Source organism: Callithrix jacchus, chromosome 12 (assembly GCF_049354715.1).
Source record: "Callithrix jacchus isolate 240 chromosome 12, calJac240_pri, whole genome shotgun sequence".
NCBI lineage: Eukaryota > Metazoa > Chordata > Mammalia > Primates > Cebidae > Callithrix > Callithrix jacchus.
Window position 1 is genome coordinate 14014341 of NC_133513.1, and position 25954 is coordinate 14040294.

Sequence of the window (25954 nt, forward strand, 5' to 3'; positions counted from 1 at the left end):
GACTGGCTGCACGGAAGTCCTGCTTGCTATCACCCTTCCTTCCTGGGTGAGGTGGCTATTTGGGCTTGGTTGGTTTGTTTTAATTTAGTGTTTTTTAAATTAGAAATTTAACAAAACAGACATTGACACTAAAGGGAATGTTAAAAGCAGAGGTTCTCAGTTTCTGGCTGTGCTTAGAATTCTCTATGGAGCGTGTTTAAAGATGCATTTAGTAATAAGCCACACAGGTGTGCCATCACTGAACACTCGCTGTGCCAAGCACTGTGTGTGATGTCATTTCACCCTCTCGCGAATGAGGGTGGTGTCTGCTGCCATTGCTGTTTTGCAGATGTGGAAGATGAGGCTCAGAGAAGGCACACAGCCAGGTAGTGAAAGAACACTTCCCACGCATCACAGTTACCTTCAGAGTCACCGCAGGGACAGGGCTGGACATGAGAGTACCTGCTCATTTTTTATTTTAATTGTTTTCCTTTACTCATTTTAAAAAATTCTTTCATTATTTATTTTTTGAGACAGTCTTGCTCTGTCACCCAGGCTGGAGTGCAGTGGCGCCATCTTGGCTCACTGCAACCTCCGACTCCCTGGTTCAAGTGATTCTCATGCCTCAGCCTCCCAAGTAGGTTGGATTGTAAGTGCACAGCACCGCACCTGGCTAAGTTTTGTATCTTTAGAGTAGAAATGGGGTTTTGCAATGTTGGCCAGGCTGGTCTCGAACTCCTGTCTTCAACTGATCTGCCCGCCTCGGCTTCATAAATGCTGGAATTACAGACATGAGCCACTGCCTGACTGCCACCTGCTCATTTGTAAAGCCCCCTGTGATTGATTTGCAACCAAGACTGAGAATCCCTGGCTTGGAGTGCCTTCCTGAGTCAGGGATGATCTGCAGCCCCCACTTCCCTTCCAGGCGTGTCTGTGTCTCCATGTGGCTGTTTCTGTGAGACCCTGCATTTTTGAGTTCTGCTTTTATTCATGTCACCCGAGCGTGTCCCCAGGGTCACCCTGACCCTTGTATCTTCTGTCCTGGGTCCTCTCCCACCTCTTCTGGGGTCAGCCCTTTGGTGCCTTACATTGTGCTGCTTTCTCTCCTGGCACCAAAGAGTGAGGCAGCCAGTGCACAGTGGGGGCTGCAGTTGTCATCATCACTGGGGTACTGTGAACTGGGAAAGAGACACGATCTGTTTCAACATAGCACAGTGCCTGAGCACGCTTGATGAGTGCTGGCTGTCATTGTCGTCGTCGTCGTTCTGGTGATGATAGTTGATGCTGGGTGGATTCTTCCTGGGTTGGGGCAGATACCTAGCTGCCCTGTACCTCGGTGTCCTTATCAGGGTCCTTCCCTGAGTCTGCAGCCAAAGCATCTGCCTGGGCTGGGGTTTCATCTGAAGAATCAACTGGGGAAGGGCCCACTTCAAAGCTCACCTGGTTGTTGGCAGAACTCGGTTCCCCAGTTGTTCAAATATTGAAATACTTGCTTAGTACTGTGGAAACTGCCACTGTCCCAGGTGCCTTTTACAGTGAACTCTCTCTGGGGACCTCTCTGTGATCTGGGAACTAAAGGGTTAATTCCTGGCAGTACAAGGGTCCCTGGGCCTCTGCCTGTTGACAGATGCCCTTGTCAAACTGGTTCTCTATTTTGAATGTCACCTCTTCTTACAATGCTTAGGAACCAGGGGCTGTGCCCTTTTCCTCCTGCAGTTCCTTGCATCAGCATCCTGAGAAGTGAGCTTCATACAGCAGAGATGCTGTTACTTGGGCTGCATTTTACCCATTGCTGCTGGTATGAGATGTTAGCTCGGGCCCAGTGCCCTCAGTGGATGGAGCTCTCTGCACAGCTACAAAGCACCAGTCCTGCCCCAAGGGACTGAACTCCAGATACCACCTGCCCCACAACCATGCAGCCTGTTCATGGCCTCTGCAGTGCAGGTCTACTTTCTGAGCATACTGGTGGCCTGGTGCTCTGCCGTCTCCTCCCTGAAGTGGTCAGGTTTCCTTGCCCTTGGTTTTAGCATCTGGCTCATATAACTCCCCTCCCCTCCTTTGTCTCTTGTCTGCCAGGAGTCACGGGCATCAGCAGTCCAGGGAAGGAAGCAAAGCAAATGGAGAATGGCTTGCTGGTGACGGACAGGGTGGGGAAGCAACTGCAGAGGTAAGTGGGGGGAGGTAGTGTGACTCATGCAGGCCTCATGATTTCACCATCTGTCCCCACTTCTGACACTCTCGTTCCCTACATGGTGTGGGTCTTTGCTCAGGTCACTCGGTGGGGCCTGGAAGATTCAGGCTTGTGAAGCAGCATTTGATTGAAAACTGTCTCACGGCCAGGTATGGTGGCTCATGCTTGTAATCTTGGCACTTTAGGAGGTTGAGGCAGGAGGATCACTTGAGGCTAGGAGTTTGAGACCACCCTGGGCAACATAGCAAGACCCTGTGTCTACAAAAAAGGAAGTATCCTTGTGTTTGATTATAGAGGGCTTTCTTAGATCCCAGGGGATTTACAGCATATGCAGTATGTTAACCATACCAGCTTTTAAAAATTGGCTAAGTTGGCCAGGCATGGTGGCTCACACCTGTAATCCCAGCACTTTTGGAGGCTGAGGCAGGTGGATCGCCTGAGGATGGGAGTTCAAGACCAGCCTGGCCAACATGGTGAAACCCCCTCTCTACTAAAGGTACAAAAATTAATCAGGTGTGGTGGCAGGTGCCTGTAATCCTAGCTACTCGGGAGGCTGAGGCATGAGTATTGCTTGAACCTGTGATATGGGGGTTACATTGAGCCGAGATTGTGCCACAGCACTCCAGCCTGGGCAACAGAGCGAGACTCCATCTAAAAAAAAAAAACAAAACAGCAAAAGAACAACAAAAATGGACAAGTCAGAGCCTAAACACACCGGACCCTGGGGATTTGAGAAAAGATGGTGGCCCTGTAGTTGCTATGGGAGTCGGGAGGGCAAAGACGATGAGGCCTAGTGCTGTGTGTTGGTAGATGCCACTTCTGCCATTGCTGTCATCTTTCACAGCCTACGTTCTAGTGAGAGACTCCAGACAGTGCATGAGCACAGAAGGATGTAAGATTTATGTCCAAGATGCTAGCGTGGATTTGTGAAGCCCTGGGTCATGAAGCAGGAAGCCCCAGCTCCCCGCCTGAATTCTAGATTCCGTCCAGAGTCAGTTCTGATTCTTCCCTCGGCCGCTCCCTGAAAACTCACTCTGGTTTTCGTATTTGAGGGCCACTTCCACCTCACTTGTTCTTAACCAAAGACCTTTGCACAGATTTCATGTGCAAGGAAAGGTTACCCTCCTCCAGGCCCTAGATCAAAGAGGGGAGGTGCTGGAGGTTTATTTGGCCTTCAGGAAGCGTTTTCAGGGGACACAGTTCTGGGGGTGCAGTGATGACTCACATGGGGCTCTTGACCTCAGGTAGCTTGTAATCCTGTGCAGGAGATAAGTAGGTAGAAGAAGATAGAAAGTTCCACAGCAAAGAGCCACATTTGTGTTTTGCATGGACTCCATAATTTCTTTCCTTTTGTTTTTTTGAGATGGAGTATCCCTCTGTCACCCAGGTTGGAGGGCAGTGTGCAGTGGCGCCATCTCAGCCACTGACCACAAAACTGAGCGACGCAATCTGTGATGATCTCCGGGGTTTGCAATAAAACTGATGACCACTGATAGGCAAACAGGGCCTTTGTTGTAGGCAGGGTCTCACTGTCGCCGAGGCTGGAGTACAGTGTCAGTCACGGCTCACTGCAACTTCTGCCTCTGGGATTCAAGTGATTCTTCTGCCTCAGCCTCCAGAGTAGTTGGGACTCTAGGTGCCTGCCACCACACCTGGCTAACTTTTGTGTTTTTAGTAGAGACGGGGTTTCACCATGTTGAGGCTGGTCTTGAACTGTGGCCTCAAGTGATCCGCCCTCCTTGGCCTCCCAAAGTGTTAGGATTGCAGGTGTGAGCCACCGTGCCCAGCCAGAAAGTGCTTTCTGAGTGACACGCTTGGATGAAGGAGCAGCCAGGGCAAGATCCCACGCCAACCCCCACCACCTCTGTAAAATAAGAACATTAAACGAGCTGGGTACTTTGCCCTATTTTTTTCATCATGTTTTATATTTTGAGTCTTCTTCATGTTTGAAAGATGATCTAAGATGAGCTTTTTCTGTTTTATCTTTTATTTGAGACCAATTAGAATTGATCTAAAAAGCTCGCACTTGTTTGCATATCAGTGGTTGTGGGCTTTGCAGACCCCAGAGATCGTCACACACTGCATTTCCCACAGGGCTCATTCCTGCCTGAGGCAGTCCTTTTCTCTGGGGACCTATTACCCTGGGGAATGACATGGTGGTGGGGGTGGTTGCACATGTGCACATGTTCATACATGTTTACATGTGTGCCTGTGGGAACACTCCATCTCTTAGGCCATGGTTCAGATGCACAAAAGCAGCCCCAGCAGGGAGCCCCCCTACCCTGCCCAAGGCATCCATGCAGTTGACACCCCTGTGCTTGCGTCTCCAGACAGCTCAGCAGCTCCTCCTCCTACAGCGGGGACATCAGCAGGTGCCACAACAGCACCACAGAGCTGCAGAAAGCCGAGGCCAAGAAGGAGGAGACCTGGAAGCTGATGGAGGCTGACAAGGCGCAGACAGGGCAGGTGAGATTTGCTCCTTTGGTGATGATGGTGACTGGAGTTCACAGAGCGCCCACTGTGCAGAGTGCCTTGTCTGTAAAGGTATTATTTACTGCACCAGAAACGGAGGCCAGAGAGGTTTAGTCACTTACCCAAGGTCGCAGTTGATAAGCAGCAGAACTGGGATTTGAACCCTGGCGGACTCCAGGGCTGGTGCTTGGTCTCTGCTCTACTGACTGCTGCATCGACTCGAGCAGCTTAGGGGCTCTCATTAGCTACAGGTGACCTGGATGCTTTAAATCAGGGCTTCCTGCAACATGCGGATCCATTGTGCCTGAGATGGTTTCAGGTTGTGTGCAGACACATTCAGTGACAAATGAATGTTTGTTTCATTTCTTTTTTTTTTTTGAAACAGAGTCTCTGTCACCAAGTCTAGAGTGCAGTGGCGCAATCTTGGCTCGCTACAACCTCTGCCTCCCAGGTTCAAGCAGTTTTCCTGCCTTAGCCTCCTGAGTAGCTGGGATTGCAGACACTTGTTACCACGCCCAGCTAATTTTTGTATTTTTAGTAGAAACGGTTTCGCCATGTTCGCTAGGCTGGTCTTGAACTCCTGGGATCATCTGCCCTCCTCGGCCTCCCAAAATGCTGGGATTACAGGCATGAGCCATTGCTCCCAGCCTGTTTTTATTTCTCATTTGGTCCTTATGATTATGTCCCTGAGAAAGTCTCAGTTGGGTCCTAGCCTGGCTTCAGTATCTAACAACCGCCAGCCTCTCTTTGTAACAAGAAAAGCAGGTTTCGAGCTCCTGTTTCATTTTATTATTTTTTTTGAAGATCATCTATTTGGGGCAAGTGTTAATAATTCTCCATTTATGGTAGTGATCCAGAGTTTATTTTTAACAATAAATGTGGTTGTGTTTTTAAAAAAATAGGGAACGGAATTTTTAAAGTAGGTAAAACAGCATTCAGATAAAGAAAAACAAAAAACCCCATGAAAGGTGGTAGCGGAGGAGTAAGGCTGGGACACTTTCCCTTAGATCCGTCCGGATGTGTCCAGAGCTTCCCAGGACTTTCTGTCCCTGGTTTCTTCCTTAACTTGTCATCACAGGTAGGACCATGGCCGGTGGTAGAGATAACTGGTGTTATGACCTCTCCTCTTTTGTCCTACCCTTAGTGACCCTCCAGGAAGCCAGAGAAATTGGCAAGCCACCCAAGTGGCAAGATATGGGAAGGAAGGGGCAGAGATGCCAGGCCCGTTGATCCTTATTTAACTCCAATTTTATATTCAAGGGACACCAAAGCCAGGGGCTTGTAACTTGTCAAAGCTGGACCAAGAGTGGAGCCGGGCACAACATGCTCATGGTTTCTTCCGTGCTTTTTTTGTTGTTGTTGTTTGTTTTTTAATTTTTTTTTCTCTGATAAGGTCTGACTTTGTCACCCAGGATGGAGTATAGTGGCACAATCATGGCTCACTCCAGCCTCTACCTCCTAGATTCAAGTGATTCTCCCACCTCAGCCTCCCAAGTAGCTGGGAGTTCAGGTGTGCATCACCACACTTGACCAATGTTTTTATTTTTTGTAGAGCTGAATTTCAACCCGTTGCCCAGGCTGGTCTTGAACTCCTGGGCTCAAGTGATCTGCCTCCTTTGGCCTCCCAAAGTACTGGGATTACCGGCGTGAGACACCACACCTGGCCACACACTTGTCGTTTCTGACCCGCAAACCCACCATACTCCACTGCTCGTGAGAAAGGGGTTCCCGAGCCCTCCAGGCTAATTTCAGGGACAACAGGCAGCTTGGCTGTGTGATGAAGCCAACTGGTGAAATAAACACATTCTTAATTATGACCTGTCTCCTCTCCCACGTATTTCATTTCCCAGAATGGAGACTAGAAAACTCAAAAGGCAGCAGTTAGTTCCACATCAGACCTGCTATCTTTCGCCTGTTACCTTTTAGCTAGACCTTAGGGCCAGATGATTTTTGTTTTGTTGTGGGGAGGGGGACAGGGCCTCACTGTGTTGCTCAGGCTGGAGTACAGTGGAGTGACCATAGCTCACTGCAGCCTCAAGCTTCTGGGTTCAAGTGATCCTCCTAGCTCAGCCTCCTGAGTGGGTGTGGCCCACCATGCCTAACTAATTTAAAATTTTTTTACAGAGTCAGGGTCTTACTGTGTTTCCCAGGCTGGTCTCAAACTCTGGGGCTCAAGCAATTCTCTTGCCTTGGCTTCCCAAAGTGCTGGAATTATAAGTGTGAGCCACCGTTCCCAGTCCAGGTGATTTTTATGACTCAAAATTCAGCATGAAAAGCTTGAAATCACAATGAGCACAGACACGGGTAAAGATACCTGGAGTTTCTTGATACCAAGCCAGGCAGTTTAGGAAGGGGCTGGCCTAGGGCAGATTGCCGTCTCTCGTGTCAGGCAGCTAGACAGATTGGTTTAGCCCCATGCCGGGCTCCCTAGGGAATACAGCAGGAAAAGAAACTCCAGCCTTAGTCTCCTGGAGGGAACTGGACACTGGGAAGATGAGTGAGATGGTATTCTGTGTTCAGAATGAAAGGAGCTGGCGGAGGCTGGCCCAGTTGTGGTGCATAGGTGACACTGGCCTTGGTTGCTGCGCAGTATGTCACACATTGCTTAAAGCTCATTGATGGCTTCTGCTTTCTGCCAGTCGTGGCATAGAAGTTGGAATCATGACCCGAGTCTCCCATGCCACGCGTGGGCCGGCCGCGGCTGTTTGCTCCAGCCTCTTGCTCCTTGCTGCCCGTGATCTCCTGGCTCCAGCCACCCAGGCCTTCGCTCACTTCCCCAGATGCGCTGCGTTCCCTCCTACCTCAGGGCCTTTGCAAGTGCTGGTTCAGCTGGTTTTAACTTTTTTTTTTTTTAATCCTGGAGACAGAGTCTTTCTCTGTCACCCAGGCTGGAGTACAGTGGTGCATTTATAGCTTGCTGCAACCTCCACCTCCCAGGTTCAAGCGATTCTTGTGCCTCAGCCTCCAGAGTAGCAGGACTACAGGTGCATGCCCCCATGCCCAAATTATTTTTGTATTTTTGTAGAGACAAGGTTTCACCATGCTGGCCGGGCTGTTCTCGAACTCCTGACCTCAGGTGATCCACCTGCCTCTGCCTCCCAAAGTGCTGGGATTACAGGCATGAGCCACCGCCCAGCCAATAGTCTTGATTTTTTTTTTTTTTTTTTATGTTTTATTTTTTTTAAGACCGAGTCTCACTCTGTCGCCCAGGCTGGAGTGCAGTGGCATGATCTCAGTTCACTGCAACTTACACCTCCCAGGTTCAGGTGATTCTCCTGCCTCAGCCTCCTGAGTAGCTGGGACTACAGGCGTGTGCCACCACACCCAGCTAATTTTTATATTTTAGTAGAGATGGCGTTTCACCATGTTGGTCAGACTGGTCTTGAACTCCTGACCTCAGGTGACCCACTTACCCTGGCCTCCCAAAGTGCTGGGATTACAGGTGTGAGCCACCACACCCGGCTTTGGTTTAACTCTTTATGTGGAAAAAACTGGAATAGTGTGCCGTTTGCAGCCCTTCTCTGTGATGCTGCATTTATCTGGGATGATTTGATGGGAGCCTATCTCACCACCAGACTGGAAGCTCCGTTCGTGAGGGCAGAAACCTCCAGTTTGTCTTTGTCGTCGTTGTTTTTGAGATGGAGTGTCACTCTGTCACCCAGGCTGGAGTACAGTGGGGCAGTCTCGCCTCACTGCTACTCTGCCTCCTGTGTTTAAGTGATTGTCCTCCTCGGCCTCCCAGTTAGTTGGGATTACAGGCGCCCATCAACAAACCTGGCTAATTTTGTATATTTTTAGTAGAGGCAGAGTTTCACCGTATTGGCCAGGCTGGTCTCCAATTCCTGACCTCAGTCGATCCACCCGCCTCGATCCACCCACTGGGATTAGAGGCGTGAGTCCTGGCCCTGAACTTTGTTTACTGCTGACGTGGTCGAATAGCTAAAGGGGAGGGTGTTCCAGGTGGAAGCAAAGGCAGGCAGCTGGGTGGCGCAGTGCTGGTGAAGCCCTGGCCTTGTGCAGCTGGGCCGGTGCTGCATGTGCTGAGCTGCCTTATCCCTCATGGTCTCCAGGTCAAGCTTTCCGTGTACTGGGACTACATGAAGGCCATCGGACTCTTCGTCTCCTTTCTCAGCATCTTCCTTTTCATGTGTAACCACATGGCCTCACTGGCTTCCAACTATTGGCTCAGCCTCTGGACTGATGACCCCATCGTCAACGGGACCCAAGAGCACACGAAAGTCCGGCTGAGCGTCTATGGAGCCCTGGGCATTTCCCAAGGTGGGTGGCACCATCTCCCACCCCGCTCGATTTGAACCACTGTGGTGGCTTTGTCTGATTATAGAATTGGATCCTTAGAGTCCTCAGGGTTTTGTGGGACCCCAGACCAGGCCAAACCAAGAGGAATAGTAGCTGTCAGCTAGTAGACACTCAGAGATTTGCAGAGTGAGTGTTTGAGTGCTTTGCTCATGTAGCCCTTGGTGGTAGATGGGAGGAGTGCGCCTTTGTGCCCCTTTTACAGATGAGGACAGTTGAGAACAGACACCACTGGAAGCACTGCGGGTTGGGAGGGCCCCCTACCCTGTTTGCTCTGTCAGGGTGGCAGAGCTTCCATGAGGTCTGACTTGTAGACTGTGGCCTGCTGGGCGTGGGTGGAAATTGGTTCATCCTAGTAATTTCTAATTATGGGCAGGGAATGTTTGACAATACCTGGAGTTGCTTTTGATTGTCACAAGATTGAGAAACCCTGCTATTGGCCAGGCATGGTGGCTCACACCTAGAATCCTGCACTTTGGGAAGCTGAGGTCAGAGGATCACTTGAGGCCAGATGTTTGAGACCAGCCTGGACAACATAGTGAGACCCCACCTCTAGAAAAAATAGATAAGTTAAAAAAATAAATAAATAAAATAATCTGTCGCTACACATGGTGCTCAGCACTTCTGGTCTCAGCTGCTTTGGTGGCTGAGGTGAGAGGGTGGCTTGAGGCCAGGATTGCTTGAGCCTGCAGTCCCACCTTTGATTGCACCACTGCACTCCAGCCTGGGTGACAGAGCAAGACCCTGTCTCAAACGAAAACAAAAAGGAAAAGAAACCCTGCTCTGTACCGTTCTGTGTGGTCCCGTGGGAGTCCTCAAACGCAGCACTGTTGATTTTAACAGCTGACAGATCATTTATTTGGTACTTGGCTCAATTCTAAATGCTTCCACGTGTTTTTGCTTATTTTATCCTTGCAGCAGTCCTGTGAGGTAGGAGTTAATATTTCTGCCATTTTGGAGATGTAGAAATTGAGGTCCAGAAAGGTTGAGTGATTTGCCAAAAGTCACACAGCTACTACATGGTGGCATTGGCATAGAACAAGACAGTCTGGCTCAGGAGCTCACACTGTTAACCACTGTGCTGTGCAGTGTGTGAGCCATGTTTGTAAATACTCATGTGTGCTCCATAAGATATATACACAGTCAATGCATAGGCTTCACAGATTTGAGCACTTCCTGTATGCCAGGCACATTGCCAGGTGGGGGCGTTACATTCTGTAGTGCTCTGAGGTCAGTGTCATTGTCCCGTTTTATGGATGAGTAAACTGAGATTCAGTGACTTGTAGGAGGTCCCATAGCTGGTAAGTGGCAGAGGCGGGGTTTTGCACCATTGGCTCCAAAGCCTGTCACTGGAGCCCCTGCCTCTGCAGTCTCTTCCTGATTAAAGAGGCCGAGATGGAAGCCTCGTTCTTCCTAGGAAGTTGCTGTTCTGGAATTCACAGTGCCTTCCTGTGGGTTGTTTGAGACAACCACCAGTGTCTCAGGATCTCCAGAAGGTGGCTTTGGAAAACCCACCGGTAGCAGAGCAGACATGGATTCCCTGAGTCCCTCAATCCCTAACCTCCCCTTTCCTTGTCATTAGGGCAAAGGACTGTGGCCTACAAATTATAGTTGAGGGAAGGTAGAGAACAGAGACAGTGTGGTATTACCTGAACTCACACAGCATCAGTGTCTATTCTAGAGCTCCGCTGTCTGGTGCAGTAGTCACAAGGCACAGGTGGCTATTTCAGTTTCAACTATTAAAATTAAATAAAGCCTGGGTGCAGTAGCTCACGCTTGTAATCCCAGCACTTTGGGAGGCCAAGTCGGGTAGATTGCTTAGTCCAGGGGTTCGAGACCAGCCTGGGCAACATGGCAAAACCTTGTCTCTACAAAAAATACAAAAATGCGCCGGGCATGGTGGACCACGCCTGTAATCCCTGCCACTCAGCAAGCATAGAACATTTCCATCATTGAAGATAATTATCTTAGATAGCACTGTTCTAGTGCCGTGATCCCCCGGCTTTTTTGGCACTAGAGACTGGTTTCATGGAAAGGGTAGGGGATGATTTTGAGATGAAACTGTTTCACCTGAGATCCTCAGGCATTAGTTAGATTCTCATCAGGAGCGCACAACCTAGGTCCCTTGAGTGTGCCGTTCACAGTAGGGTTTGCGCTGCTCTGAGGATCTAATGCCACCGCTGAGGTGACAGGAGGCGGAGCTCAGGCAGTGATGTTCACTTGCCCACTGCACCCTCCTGCTGTGTAGCCCAATTGCTAACAGGTCATGGACTGGTGCCTGTCTGTGGCCTGGGGTTTTGGGACCTTGTTCCAGAGGAGTATGGCCTGTGGATTAAAAGCAGGCTGTCTGGATTAAAATCCCAGTTCTGTTTCTGAGAGCCACAGTATAATACGGGCAAAGGCATTCACCTATCTAGACTTCAGTTTTCTCATCTGAAAATTGGGTAGTAATAGAAATTATTCAGAGTCACCATACAAATTAGTTACATACGAAATCCAGCACAGTGCTTAGTACATAGGAAGTGCCCTCTGAAAAATAGCCGCCGCCATCATCATCATCGTCATGATTATTTTTGTGATGGAGTCTCACTCTGTCCCCCCTGTTGGAGTACAGTGGCATAATCTCGGCTCACTGCAATCTCCGCCTCCCGGATTTAAGTAATTCCCTTGCCTCAGCCTCCCGAGCAGCTGGGATGACAGGTGCCCAGCACCACACCCGGCTAATTTTTGTATTTTTAGTAGAGATGGAGTTTTACTATGTTGGCCAGGCTAGTGTCAAACTCCTGACCTTAAGTGATCTGCCCACCTTGGCCTCCCAAAGTGGTGGGATTACAGGTGTGGGCCACTGTGCCTGGCCATCATCATCATTATTATAAGTTCAGAGTCCAGGCCTGCCTCGTGCACACGGCCACTCCTCCCTGCAGTGTCTGGCTGGCAGTCGCTCCCCCTCCGTGTTGTGGAGTTTAACTCCAAGTGTCTGCAGGGATCGCTGTGTTTGGCTACTCCATGGCCGTGTCCATCGGGGGGATCTTCGCTTCCCGCCATCTGCACCTGGACCTGTTAGACAACGTCCTGCGGTCACCTATGAGCTTCTTTGAGCGGACCCCCAGTGGGAACCTGGTGAACCGCTTCTCCAAGGAGTTGGACACGGTGGACTCCATGATCCCGCAGGTCATCAAGATGTTCATGGGCTCCCTGTTCAACGTCATCGGTGCCTGCATCATTATCCTGCTGGCCACACCCATTGCCGCCGTCATCATCCCGCCCCTCGGCCTCATCTACTTCTTCGTCCAGGTAAGAAGTGGAGTCTTAATGTTCGGGACCAGCGCTACTGTGTGTTACACACCAGTGTCACCTAAAGCCTCATCTTATCTCACCATGTCTCCAGTGTGGTGCTTTTGAAGCTTGTATATTTGTTTTTGTCAGTTTCTTTCTTTTTTTTTTTTTGAGACACAGTTTCGCTCTTGTTACCCAGGCTGGAGTGCAATGGTGCGATCTCGGCTCACTGCAACCTCCACCTCCTGGGTTCAGGCAATTCTCCTGCCTCAGCCTCCTGGGATTACAGGCACGCGCCACCGTGCCCAGCGAATATTTTGTATTTTTAGTAGAGACGGGGTTTCACCATGTTGACCAGGATGGTCTCGTGTTTTTGTCAGTTTCTAATACCTAAATTGATTGTGTTTTTGCTCACAATAACCAAATGCACTTTTTTGTCAAATCCATTTTTTTCCTAAGTTTTATTTTTCCATCTGTCAATTTAAAAAGGAAACAAAACCTATAGCTATAAAGACAACCTCATTATTGAAATTTCTTTTTTTCCCTTTTTGAGATGGTACAATCTTGACTCACTGCAGCCTCTCCCTTCTGGTTCAAGTGATTCCCCTGCCACAGACTCCCGAGTAGCTGGGACTACAGGCATGCACCACCATGCCTGGCTAACTTTTGTATTTTTAGTAGAGATAGGGTTTCATGAATGTTGGCCAGGCTGATCTCAAACTCCTGACCTCAGGTGATCCACCCACCTCAGCTTCCCAAAGTATTGGGATTACAGGCATGAGCCTCTGCACCTGGCCTAAAATTCCATTAAGTATAAAATTGTTTAGTTCCTAAGCCTCCTGCAGATAGTGGAAACATGAGTAATAGGAGCTTAAACAAGATAGGTGTTTCTTTTGCTCTGTCATAATAGAAATTTAGAGTTAAGCCGTTCAGGGCTGGTATGGCATCTTAATATCCCATATACCTGCTTTTATTTAAAAATTTAAAAAATGTTACCATACTTTTACAAGTTCTTCATTCTTCAGTTGGCCTCATGGCCCAAGATAGCTGCTGGGTCTCCAGCCATTATATCTATATTTCAGTCAGCAAGTCTGAGGAGGGGAAGGAGGGCAAAGGAGTGTATGGGCGCTGAATCAGCACCACCCCCTTATCTGCAGGCACACATTCTAAGAGCCCCCCAATGGATGCCTGAAACCGCACACAGTACTGAATTGTACATACGCTGTTTGTTTCCTGTACACACATACCTGTGATAAAGTTAAACTTATAAATTTGACATAGTAAGAGCTTAATAGTAATAATGTACAATAATGGAACAATTATAGCAATATGCCCCTATCACTGCTCTTGCACTTGAGGGGCATTATTTTTATTACTTTTTGAGACAGAGTTCAGCTCTGTCCTCCAGGCTGGAGTGTAGTGATGCCATCTTGGCTCATTGCAACATCTGCCTCCCAGGTTCAAGTGACTCCCTTGCGTCAGCCTCCCAAGTAGCTGGGATTACAGGCATGTGTCACGCCCAGCTAATTTTTGCATCTTTAGTAGAGATGAGGTTTCACCATGTTCGCCAGGAGGGTCTCAAACTCCTGACCTCAAGCGATCCGCTCACTTTGGCCTCCCAAAGTGCTGGGATGACAGGCATGAGCCAGTGCGCCCAGTCAGGGACATTCTTAAATAAATTCGGGTTACCTGCGCGTAAGCACTGTAGACCCATCGCAGTCAGTCCCATAACCGATACGGCTGTTAAGTAACTGAACTGACAGGGAGGGTCTGCAGCGTGGATCTGCTGCAGAAGGGGACGATTCACACCCCCGTGGGACTGTGGGAGATGTCATCACACTACTCAGAGGGGTGCACAATTTAAAACTTACACTGGCCGGGCGCTGTGGCCACACCTTTAACTCCGGCACTTTGGGAGGCTGAGGCTGGAGGTTCACCTGATGTCAGGAGTTCCACACCAGCCTGGCGTGAAACTGGTTTCACCAACGTGGTGAAACCCCCTCTCTACTAAACATTTAAAAATTAGCTGGGCATGGTGGTTGGTGCCTGTAATCCCAGCTACTCTGGAGGCTGAGGCAAGAGAATTGCTTGAACCCAGGAGATGGAGGTTGCAGTGACGTGACGAGGTGACATGGTGCCCCTAAACGCCAGCCTGGTGGTGACAAACAGAGTGAGACTCCATCTTGGAAAAAAAAAAAGTATACATTATTTATTTCAGAAGTTTTTCATTTACTGTTTTTGGACCAGAGTTGACCACGGATAACTGAAACTGTGTGTATTAGTTTGGTGTCATAATGCTATGAATAAACGCCTGATACTGTTGAGGAAAGAGGTGTAATTGACTCACAGTTGTGCAGAGCTAAGGAGGCCATGGCAGAAGGAGATGCAGACATGTCCTCCTTCACATGGCAGGTGGAAGAAAAATGAGAGCCCAGGGAAGCCAGGAGCCGCTTGCAAAACTCTCATATCTCGTGAGCACTAACTCACTGTCATGAGAACAGGTTGGGGGAAACTCTCCGTGATTCAGTTACCTCCACCCGGTCCCTCCCATGACACATGGGGATTAAGGGAACTATAGTTCAAGATGAGATTTGGGTGGGGACATAACCAAACCATATAACCGTGGATAGTGAGACCTTGGATAAGAGGGACACCTATACATCCAATTGCCCAGAATTTAGCCATGGGACCACCTCTACTCACAAGGGACCCTGGGAAGTGCCGTGTTTCACCTGGGCACATTGCATTTCCCAAGAAGAAGTTTCTGTTGGGGCCAGGCATGGTGGGTCACGCCTGTAATCATAGTCCTTTGGGAAGTCCACTCAGAGGTGGGTGGACCACTGAGGTCAGGAGTTGGAGACCAGCCTAATTAATATGGTGAAACCCAGTCTCTACTAAAAATATAAAACTTAGCCAGGTATCGTGGCATGCATCTGTAGCCCCAGCTACTCAGAAGGCTGACAGGAGAATCGCTTACGGGAGGCAGAGGTTGCAGTGAACAGACATCACACCACTGCACTCCAGCCTGGGCCACAGAGCCAGACCGTCTCAAAAAAAAAAGATAAAGAAGTTTCTGTTGGGAAAGAAGGGGAAATTGTGTAGGCAATCAGTCTGTGCTGCATCGCTTCTGCGGAAACTTATTCGTTCTTTGAACACATGGTTTCTTAGGATACCACAGGACAGATGTTTTTAATGGAAGAGCTGAGAGGGCAAATCAAGTTGGTCTGATTCCAAAACTGTGCCGTTACTTACCCCTAAAGAATTAACTGCAGCACAATTGCCAGTAAGGTTGTTTAGATGAGAGCATTTCAGCTGCAATGCAAAATAGGAGTCAGAATCCATGAGGTTCGCCTTATCTCAGACCAGGCTGCACAGCCGTTCAGGTGGCGTCCAGGAGGCCTTGCTTCAGTCATCCTGCCCCTGCGACCCACCACAGTGTGGCCCAGTGATTGATGAGAAAAGACAGCGATGGAATCAGAGCGAGTAGGTCCAGTTCCCAGAGTCTCGTTAGTCCCCTTGAAATTGCTGCCAGCTTTATTTTTTACATTTGCCAAAAAATGTTATCTGTGTTCATACGCCAGCTGGAGAATTTCCCGGAAGACTTGAAAAGAACAAAACAGGGCAAATGCAATGTTGAAGGCAACTTAAATACCTGCCGATAGCAGGACCCTGGGTACACCATGGAGCGATGTGGCTTCGAGCAGGGGTCATTAGAAGACACTGTTATTACAGCACCAAGGATTTTATTTTTCAACAACAAAGGAAAGGATTTCAGCAAAGGGCCAAGTTGTGTGCGCACTGTCATCACTGAGACAAAATGCACGATGTGTGTGGGCAGGACTGGAGGGGAGGCAGATACGTGAAAACATCATCTTTTTAAGGGTTGAGATCATAGGATAATTAATTTTTAATCACTTTTGGCTAAATGTACATTTATCCTCTTATCAGGCAATCTCATTCCTAAGCGTATATGGGGGAAAAAAAAAAAGAAAAGGCAGCGCTTAGAATGTACTTAGCATCTAGATTCATGATCACCGCAAACTAGAAACAACTCAAATGTCCATTAACAGGACTGTGAGAAATAAATTGTGATATAATTATATAGTTTATGACTGAGTAGTAAAAAGGAATGAAATGCTCATATACAAAATCGTTTGGGTTTATCTCATAGATATTCAGTGCTGAAAAGAAGTCAGACACAAAAGAGCGTGTCCTGTGGGATTTCCTTTATATGAAGCTCAGCCGGGTATGGTGGCTCATGCTTGTAATTCCAGCACTTTGGGAGGGTGAGGCGGGAGGATCACTTGCAAGACAAGCCTGGGCAACATGGGAAAACCTGGTCTCTATAGAAAATACAAAAATTAGCTTCGTGTGGTAGCAGGTAGTCCCAGCTGCTTGGGAGGCTGAGGTGGAAGGGTCTCTTGAGTCTGGGTGGCGGAGGTTGCAGTGAGTTAAGGTTGTGTCACTGCACTTCAGCCTTGGTGACAGAGCAAGTTGTCTCAAAAAAAAAAAAAAAAATCAATAGAGTAGGTGGATCCCCTGAGGTCAGGAGTTTGAGACCAGCCTGGCCAACATGTTGAAACCCTGTCTCTACTGAAAATACAAAAATGAGCCGGGTGTGGTGGCAGGCACCTGCAATTTCAGCTACTTGGGAGACTGAGGCAGGAGAATTGGTTGAACCCAGGAGGCAGAGATTGCAGTGAGCTGAGATCATGTCACTGCACTCCAGCCTGGGTGATAGAATGAGACTCTGTCTCAAAGAAAAAAAAAAATCAGATCATTCTTGAACAAATATCTGTCTCAGGTTAGATTTTTCCAGTAAATAAGGTTCAGAGGCAGAGGCAAGTGGAGGAAATTGAACAGGTAACACACTTCAGGGCGACTTGCATCTGGACTTTTGAGAAAGACAGCTGGTGAGAGAGGAAGGAGGGTGGTCCCAGGTAAGATGGCGGCAGATCACCTGGGCTTTCAGCCATGCAGAGGGGTCTGGATTTCACGGCAGGGAGGATGGAAACAGCTGGAGGAGAAATAATATCTGATCTACATTCCAGAAATTGGCAGAACAGCTGTTTTGAGAGTGTCTGGGGTTGTGCGGTGCCTGGGTTCACTTACAGAGTTTCTGGGGCCCCAGAGGGCTCTCCATCTGTGGGTTCCGGTTCACTCCCGTGCTGCCACCCAGAAAGAAGCTGCCAACTACAGAGGCCTCGTAAAAGCCACCTGCTGCTATTGATGCTCTCTGTTGGACTCTGCCCCAAAGTGGCCCAGTACATCTGGCCCAGGGCAGGAGGCAGGGAGGCCAAGTTCCTAGCAGCCTTCCTTAGTTTTCCCCGCTCTGCTGTTGATAAGCAATTGTAGGTGTCTTTGGGAATCAGGAACCCCATACTCAGCAGTTTCTTTTGCATAGATGAGGAAACCTAGGCTAGGAGAGCACACGTGTCCTCAAACCACCAGCCCAGCATCTGTTCCACAGCTCCTCAAAACTTCGAGAGGGTGGTAGCTTTTGTTCTGAATCTAACGAGACTCATCAGGTGGCTCTTGGTGCCTGGCACTGGCGGAATGCCCAGGTTGGGGCAGGCAGAGCAGATGAGGCATCTGCCCAGCAGGTGGGTGGAGCTGCTGGTGAAATGTCATCGCAGCCCAGGAACTAGGACACTGAGCCCGGAGATGGTGCCCATGTTGGAGGATGGGAGGGGCTCCGACAGGAAGTGACATTTGTGCTCTCATCTGCTGGGTGATAAGGAATGGCCCAGAAGGGACAGAGACAGTGGTGGAGGCAGGCAGCCTGCCTGTAGGGAAGGAAGGGGAGAGGAGAGTTACAGAACCAGGTGAGTGGGGAAAGCATGGTTGGCACCTCTGAGAGCATTGGGAGGCCATCAAGGGAGACAGGTGATGAGATTTGCCATGTCCTCGTGGGCATCTCAGCTGAGCTGAGAGTGCTGGGCACCGGCCATTACCTGGCCAGTCACTCTTGAGGGCATGTGATCAGCAGGCAGAATTCTGTCCTTAATGATTACGGTAGTCACCATGGAATGGAGTGCTTCCTGTTAGGTCAAACTATGTGAAATTGCTAATACTCATTTCTTATCTACAGAAACAGCCGTATCTTATGGTTCACCCTAATATGACCGGGCATTGTGCTGAGTGACATCATGTATGTCTGTATGATTTATGGAATAATGTGTATTTACATGCAAATTTACATCAGAAGTATGACTGTCTAATTTTTGCATGTCACCGTTACAATCACCCTGTGAAGTAAGCCCTGATTTTGTTTTGTTTTGTTTTTTTAAATTAATTTTCCATTTTTGTAGAGATGGTGTTATGCCATGTGCCTGGGCTGGTCTCAAACTCCCGGCCCCAAGTGATCTCCCCGCTCGCCCTCCCGAAGTGTGGGTATTACAAGTGTGAGCCACCACACTGGCTGAGCAACCATCATCCTTCCCATTTTACAGATAAGGAAACTGAGGCTTAGAGAAACAGGGTGTTAGCCAATCAGTAGTTGAGTCAGGATTTGAACTGAGGTCTGGTTGACCTCAAAGCCTGTGCTAAAACCACGCTGCTGGTTCCAGAAAACACTAGAGGTTAAAGGCTTCAGAGAGGCTGTGCAGGGTAGAGGGTAGTGCTTTAAGCCCAGATAGTCTGGGTCTGAATCACAGCTCTGCGCCTTGCTAGCCACATGGTGAAACATGGTGACCTTGGGGAGGAGATTAAACTAGCTTCTTTGTGCCTTAGTTTACCCATCATATACAGGAATCAGCACCTCATAGGTTTTTTTGTGAGGATTGAATGAACTGATGGTTGTAAAAATGCTAAGAACAATGCCTGGGGCTGTGGGCTTTGCACAGGCATGAGCTCCTATTGTCACTGTCCTGATTGTTGTCGAGGCCTCACCAGGTGAGCAGACACCCCTGTGAGAGTAGCCTGGCTCTGACATGGTGCCTCCTGGAGGTGTCGGTTCTGTCTAGACTTTCTCCAGCTCAGCCCTGGGAGGATGGATGGAGGAACTTTCATCAATTCCCTGTGTCCGTTCTCTACCCTAGAGGTTCTACGTGGCCACCTCCCGGCAGCTGAAGCGCCTCGAGTCGGTCAGCCGCTCCCCCGTCTATTCCCATTTCAATGAGACCTTGCTGGGGGTCAGCGTTATTCGGGCCTTCGAGGAGCAGGAACGCTTCATCCGCCAGAGTGATCTGAAGGTGGACGAGAACCAGAAGGCCTATTACCCCAGCATCGTGGCCAACAGGTGGGCATGGTGGGACCCGCAGGAGGGGGCGAAGGAGGTACCTGAGCACCTTGTTCCTTTGCTTCCATCTCATCCTTGTACCTTGGGCTGGGTGTAAAGGCAAATCTGGGCCTTGGCAGAAAGGATGGAGAGGCTTGAAGATTGTCAGCGGCAGGCTCTGCTATTGAGTGTCTTCACACTGCTGTTTCTGTCTGGGGGTCATGCATCCCTGGATGAAGTGTGTCAGAAGCAATTCGCTAATATTAAGCTGAACCATATGAGATTGTCATCTTATGGGCCAGATGTCATGGCTCATGCCTGTAATCCCAGTACCTTGGGGTCCGAGGCAGGAGGATCCCTTGAGGCCAGGAATTCAAGGCCAGCCTGGGCAACATAGCAAGACTCCCATCTTTCTCTCTAAGAAAAAAAAAAAAGCCTCTGATGGTGGTGTGTGCCTGTAGTCCCAGCTTCTCGAGAGGCTGAGGCTGAGGCTGGAGGCTCATCTGAGCCCAGGAGTTTGAAGAGCTATGATTGTACCACTGCATTCCAGCCTGAGTGGTACAGTGAGACCCTGTCTCTGGGGGAAAAAAGGAGAGGGGGGAGGGCCGGGCGCGGTGGGGAGGCTGAGGCGGGTGGATCATGAGGTCAAGAGATCGAGACCATCCCGGTCAACATGGTGAAACCCCGTCTCTACTAAAAATACAAAAAATTAGCTGGGCGTGGTGGCGCGTGCCTGTAATCCCGGCTACTCGGGAGGCTGAGGCAGGAGAATTGCCTGAACCCAGGAGGCGGAGGTTGCAGTGAGCCGAGATCGCGACATTGCACTCCAGCCTGGGTAACGAGCGAAACTCCGTCTCAAAAAAAAAAAGGAGAGGAGGGTGAGGGATTGACCTCTTGTGGATCACAGATAATACCATCAGTCCAAAGGAGGCAGAAGTTTGCTAATTATTTGCTGAATTTAGAGAAGTGTCTGACTTACCCCTAAAATAGAATCCCTCTCACCCATTTGCATCCTGATAGACTCTTATGAAGCAGAAGCAGCACCCCAGAGGTGACCCATAACATCAGCCCATCTCACACACTCTACTCCCATAGTGTAAGTCTGGGCAGGCCAACACTGAATGACGAGAGACCTTGACTTTCCTCGCACAGTTTTTAGGTAGGGGTTTGTCACGGTCGAGCTGTGTCTGTCAGAGTAGGAGGATCAGTCACATGGTTCATAAGTGCTGCAATGAAGAAAAGATCAACACGCCATCTTCCTAGAAAGGTTTATATTTTAGAAAATTAAAATATTAATTCTAGTGCTATATGATATCATACGAAGCCTACCTTTTAAACAAATGAGATGGCCAGGGACACTGTCTCATGCCTGTAATCCCAGCACTTTGGGAGGCCAAGGCAGGTGGATCACCAGAGGTCAGGAGTTCGAGACCAGCCTGGCCAACATGGCGAGACCCTGTCACTACTAAAAATACAAAAAAATTAGTTGGTCCTGGTGATGAGTGCCTGTAGTTCCAGCTACTCAGGAGGCTGAGGCAGGAGAATCACTCGAACCCAGGAGGCAGAGGGTGCAGTGAGCCAAGACAGTGCCCTTGCACTCTTGGCTCACAAGAGCCTGGGCAACAAGAGCGAAACTCCATTTCAAAATGGATAGAATAGAATAGAATAGAATAAAATAGAAGAGTAGAATAAAATAAAATGTAAAGTAAAAAGTAAAATAAAATAGTTCTAATGCCACATGATATCACATGACACCTAGCTTTAAACAAATAAGATGGATGGGCACATTGGCTTATGCCTGTAAGCCCAGCACTTTGGGAGGCCAAGGCAAGAGGGTCGCTTGAGCCCAGGAGTTTGAGACTGGGCTGGGCACTGTAGGTAGACTTTATATCTTAAAAACAAAAAAATTAGCCAGGTGTGGTGGCATGGGCCTCTAATCCCAGCTCCTCAGGAGGCTGAGGCAGGCCAATCACTTGAACCTGGAAGGTTGAGGCTGCAGTGAGATGTGATCATGTCATCCATACTCCAGCCTGGATGATAGAGCAAGACCCCATCTCAAAAACCAAAACAATAAAAAACAAGATTTCTGTTTATATTTTATAGGGCTTAATAGTATGGTTTAGTTTGGGCGTGGTGGCTCATGCCTATAATCCCAGCTCTTTGGGAGGCCAAGGTGGGCGGATCACCTGAGGTTAGGAATTCCAGACCAGCCTAGACCAACATGGAAAAACCTCATCGCTACTAAAAATACAAAATCAGCCAGGCATGGTGGTGCATGCCTGTAATCCCAGCTACTCGGGAGGCTGAGGCAGGAGAATCACTTCAACCTGGGAGGCGGAGGTTGCGGTGAGCCAAGATCACGCCATTGCACTCCAGCCTGGGTAACAAGAGCGAAACTCCGTCTTAAAAAAAAAAAGTATATTTTAACATTTTGAAATGAAGGCTAGTCTGGCTTTGGAAACATTACAGTGATGTTTGATCGTAGTATTGTGTTTCTCACTCCCCTCAGATCCGTCTCGTGAGAAGAGACTGTTATTTTATACTTGTTCTTAACCAGGAGGCTGAGAAACAGTGATAGTTATTTTAAATCACTGGTGCCTCTAATAGTTGATGTCTTTGTCTTTTTAGTATTTAGGAATTTCTGGATGTCTTTTTATTTTCTTTTTTGGGTTAATGCATATATATATATATTTTTTTTTTTTTTTTTTTTTTTTGAGACAGGGTCTCACTCTTTAGCCCAGTCTGGAGTGCAGTGGCATGATCTGGGCTCACTGCACCTTCACCCTCCCAGATTCAAGTAATTCTCCCACCTCAGCCTCCCGAGTAGCTGAGATCACTGAGATCAGAGGTGTGTGCTACCACGCCCAGCTAACTTTTGTATTTTTAGTAGGGATGGGGTTTTGCCCTGTTGGCCAGGCTGGTCTCGAGCTCCTGACCTAAGTCATCCCCCACTTTCGCCTCCCAAAGTGCTGGGATCACAGGCTTGAGCCCCCGTGCCTGGCCTATATGTATGTATTTTAAAGGCTTCAATGAGGAGAAGTTGGTTCTTAAAAAGGCAAGCTTCAGATTCCAGAGAAGATTGCCTGTGAAGAGCTCTGTTTTAATCCATGGGTCTGCCAGATTAATGAGGATTTACTGCCATCATGCCCTTTCCATCCTCCCTGCCATGTGCCCGTTGTGCATGTTTTGAAAAAGCAGTGCCAAGAAGGCCTGTTTGTGGAACTATTGCAGAGTTACTTGAGTTAGCAGAGTCCCCCTTCTGTCCCCAAGAGCTGGGAGCCAAGTCTCAGAAAAGCTGACTCCATGCCTGTCTGTCTGTCTGTGTGTCTTCGACAGGTGGTTGGCCGTGAGGCTGGAGTGTGTGGGCAACTGCATTGTCCTGTTCGCGGCCCTGTTCGCGGTGATCTCCAGGCAGAGCCTCAGCGCTGGCTTGGTGGGTCTCTCCGTGTCTTACTCATTGCAGGTAAGAGGGGATGCTCGCGGCTGGGTCATTAATGTCTGTTAATAGGGGATTCAGTTGTCCTTTGCTTTGGATTCCAACTCCAACAGGAATTGGGAAGAGGCAGGTGAGAGGCATGGAGTTTGAGGAGTGGGTATGGTGCCTGGTGACCAACTAGAGAAGGAGAGGAATTTGACCTGTAGCCAGGATTTGCCCCATTACTCAAAGATACTCCTTGGTGGCCAAGAGGATACTTGCATCTATGAGGGGAATGCTTTTAAAACTATAAATTTCCCTCTAAGCACTGCTTTAGCTGCATCTCTCAAATGGTGATACATTATGTTTTCATATTGTCACCTGGTTCAAAGTATTTTCCAGTTTTCTTTCTGATTACTTATGTGGCCCGTGGGTTATTTTGGAAACATGATACATCCTTAGGAGGCAGTGTGGCAGGCCTGAGTGATGGCTATACCTGGGGTTGTTCATTTTTTCTGTACATTGCTTACCTGAATGTTTCATAATTTGTAACTTATTTTTTTTTTTTGAGACAGAGTCTCACTCTGTCACCCAGGCTGGAGTGCAGTGGTGTGATCTCGTATCACTGTAACCTCCACCTCTCAGGTCAAGTGATTCTCCTGCCTCGGCCTCCCAAGCAGCTGAGATTACAGGTGTGCATCACTGTGCCTGGCTAATTTTTGTATTTTTAGTAGAGGCAGTGTTCACCATGTTGGCCAGGCTGGTCTCAAACACGTGACCTCAGGTGACCTGTCCTCCTTGGCCTCCCATAATTCAATCTTACTGGAAATAATTTGTTTCCTGTTATCTCAGTGGAAAAAAAAAAAAAAGAAAGGAAAATAAAGTCCGCCTACTCACTCTAGAAATGCCATGTGACTCTTCCACTTGCAGGTCACCACGTACTTGAACTGGCTGGTCCGGATGTCATCTGAGATGGAAACCAACATTGTGGCAGTGGAGAGACTCAAGGAGTATTCCGAAACGGAGAAGGAGGTAGGCAAGGGCCCTGGCTTCACCTCTCGGTCTTTGGTGTGGCTTTAGCCCAAGCACATCTCTGAGCCCTGTCCTGTGTACCTCTGCCTCTGAGCAGGAGAGTGAGCTGGATACCTCCCCCACCCCAGGTAGAAGCGCATCTGACGCTTGTCCAGTCTCTTTGCAGCAATCACTTAGAGCCTGGCTGTAGTTGGCCAGCTTTCCCCAAGATCTGGGGTATCCATATACGAGACTGGGATGCTGGCAGGGCATTCAGAAGGTACTCACATCGTGAAGACGTTTCCCCCCGATTCTCTCTGATACGTTTTGACATCACAGAGAAAATCTCAGTTTGGTGCGAGCAGGTCTTTAACACCTTAGCAATTGAGATGATCTCCCTTCAACAGATGGATAAACAGCAGCCTTCACACATGGAGCCTTCAACAGGACAGCCTCTGTCTTGTTATCAGAAATAACCTTCTATTATTTATATGTTTGGTATTTTTTTTTTTTTTCTGAGATGGAGTCTCACTGTTGCCCAGGCTGGAGTGCAGTGGCATGATCTCAGCTCACTGCAGCCTCCACCTCCCAGGTTCAAGTAATTCTCCTGCCTTAGCCTCTTGGATAGCTGGGATTACAGGCACCTGCCATCATACCTGGCTAGATTTTGTATTTTTAGTAGAGATGGGGTTTCACCAACTTGGCCAGGCTGGTCTCGATCTCCTAACCTCAGGTAATCCACCCTCCTCGGCCTCGGAAAGTGGTGCTGAGATTGCAGGCATGAGCCACTACTCCCGGCCTGTCTGTTATGTGTTTGTATGGGAGACTCCTATTATGGAAAGTAATACTGCTCTTCCTTTTGTGATGGTAATAAATTTTCTTCTGAAGTAAGTTAAGAACTGAGGTGTAAGTGAGTTGATTAGGTGTATTCAAACAAGAGATTTGGTGCCTGCATACTACACAAATGATGCAGTCGGGACCTGAACCAAGTTTGGGAAACCTTGCAGTCATTTAGCCTCAGTCCCCTTTTTATAGATGGAGAAAAAGGGAACCTGGGGAGGAACGATGGCTTCAAGGTCCCAAGTGGCACAGTAGAGCAGCTGGGACTGGGACCCATGTCTGCAGACTTTTATGATGTCACATTGTCCTTAGTAACTGCCTTAGACCCTGAGCACCAGCATGAGTAGGAACAGCAGCGATAACAGATAATCACAGTAATGCCTGGCGACACCCCCACCCCATAATTAATGATGGGGACACGCCTTGTAGTATGTCAGGCCCAGACCCCACATGGGATTGCTGTGAGGATTGGGTGAGGCCTGTGACACAGCCCCTGCCTTTCTCCTTGCTTTCCTGCTGGGGTGGGCAGCCAGGGTCACCCACTTTTATTCTCGTGCCTGTCCAGAGAAGACCACTCATTTCATTGACTCCATCATAAATATTTATTATTTTAGATTTTTTTCGTCAAACAAATAACTTTTATTGGTGTCTAAAAACAGAAATTCACCCAACATTGAAACATACTTCAAGATTGATGGGATTGTTTTCTTTTTCTTTCTTTTTTTTTTTTTGAGACAGAGTTTCGCTCTTATTACCCAGGCTGGAGTGCAATGGCGCGATCTCGGCTCACCGCAACCTCCACCTCCTGGGTTCAGGCAATTCTCCTGCCTCAGCCTCCTGAGTAGCTGGGATTACAGGCATGCGCCACCATGCCCAGCTAATTTTTTTTTATTTTTTATTTTTAGTAGAGACAGGGTTTCACTATGTTGACCAGGAGGGTCTCGATCTATTGACCTCTTGATCCACCCACCTCAGTCTCCAAAAGTGCTGGGATTACAGGCTTGAGCCCAAACCTAAACGTTTTAACAGAGTAATGCACTCAACCTTTACCTTGCCCTATGATTGATTTTTGAGGCAGGTCTCACTCTTGCCCAGGCTGGAGTGTAATGTGATCTCACTCACTGCCTCCCAGGCTCAAGTGATTCACCTCTGCCTCCTGAGTGGCTGGGACCACCACGCCACCACGGCCGGCTGGTTTTTGTGTTTTTAGTAGAGTTGGAGTTTTGCCATGTTGCCC

At 48.6% G+C, this 25954-nt stretch overlaps 1 protein-coding gene across 8 annotated transcripts in view; it reads left to right on the top strand.

The window, feature by feature from the left end:
• The window catches only part of ABCC1 (ATP binding cassette subfamily C member 1 (ABCC1 blood group)), a 193429-nt gene that overhangs the window by 152466 nt on the left and 15009 nt on the right, over nt 1–25954 (top strand). For all 8 annotated transcript variants that reach the window (XM_035266969.3, XM_078344692.1, XM_035266967.3 and 5 more), the window contains 7 exons: nt 2056–2146; nt 4501–4636; nt 8713–8920; nt 11940–12250; nt 19273–19472; nt 22788–22914; nt 23797–23898. In XM_035266969.3, coding sequence (XP_035122860.1) covers nt 2056–2146; nt 4501–4636; nt 8713–8920; nt 11940–12250; nt 19273–19472; nt 22788–22914; nt 23797–23898 — 1175 coding nt within the window. The remainder of the gene's footprint in view (nt 1–2055; nt 2147–4500; nt 4637–8712; nt 8921–11939; nt 12251–19272; nt 19473–22787; nt 22915–23796; nt 23899–25954) is intronic.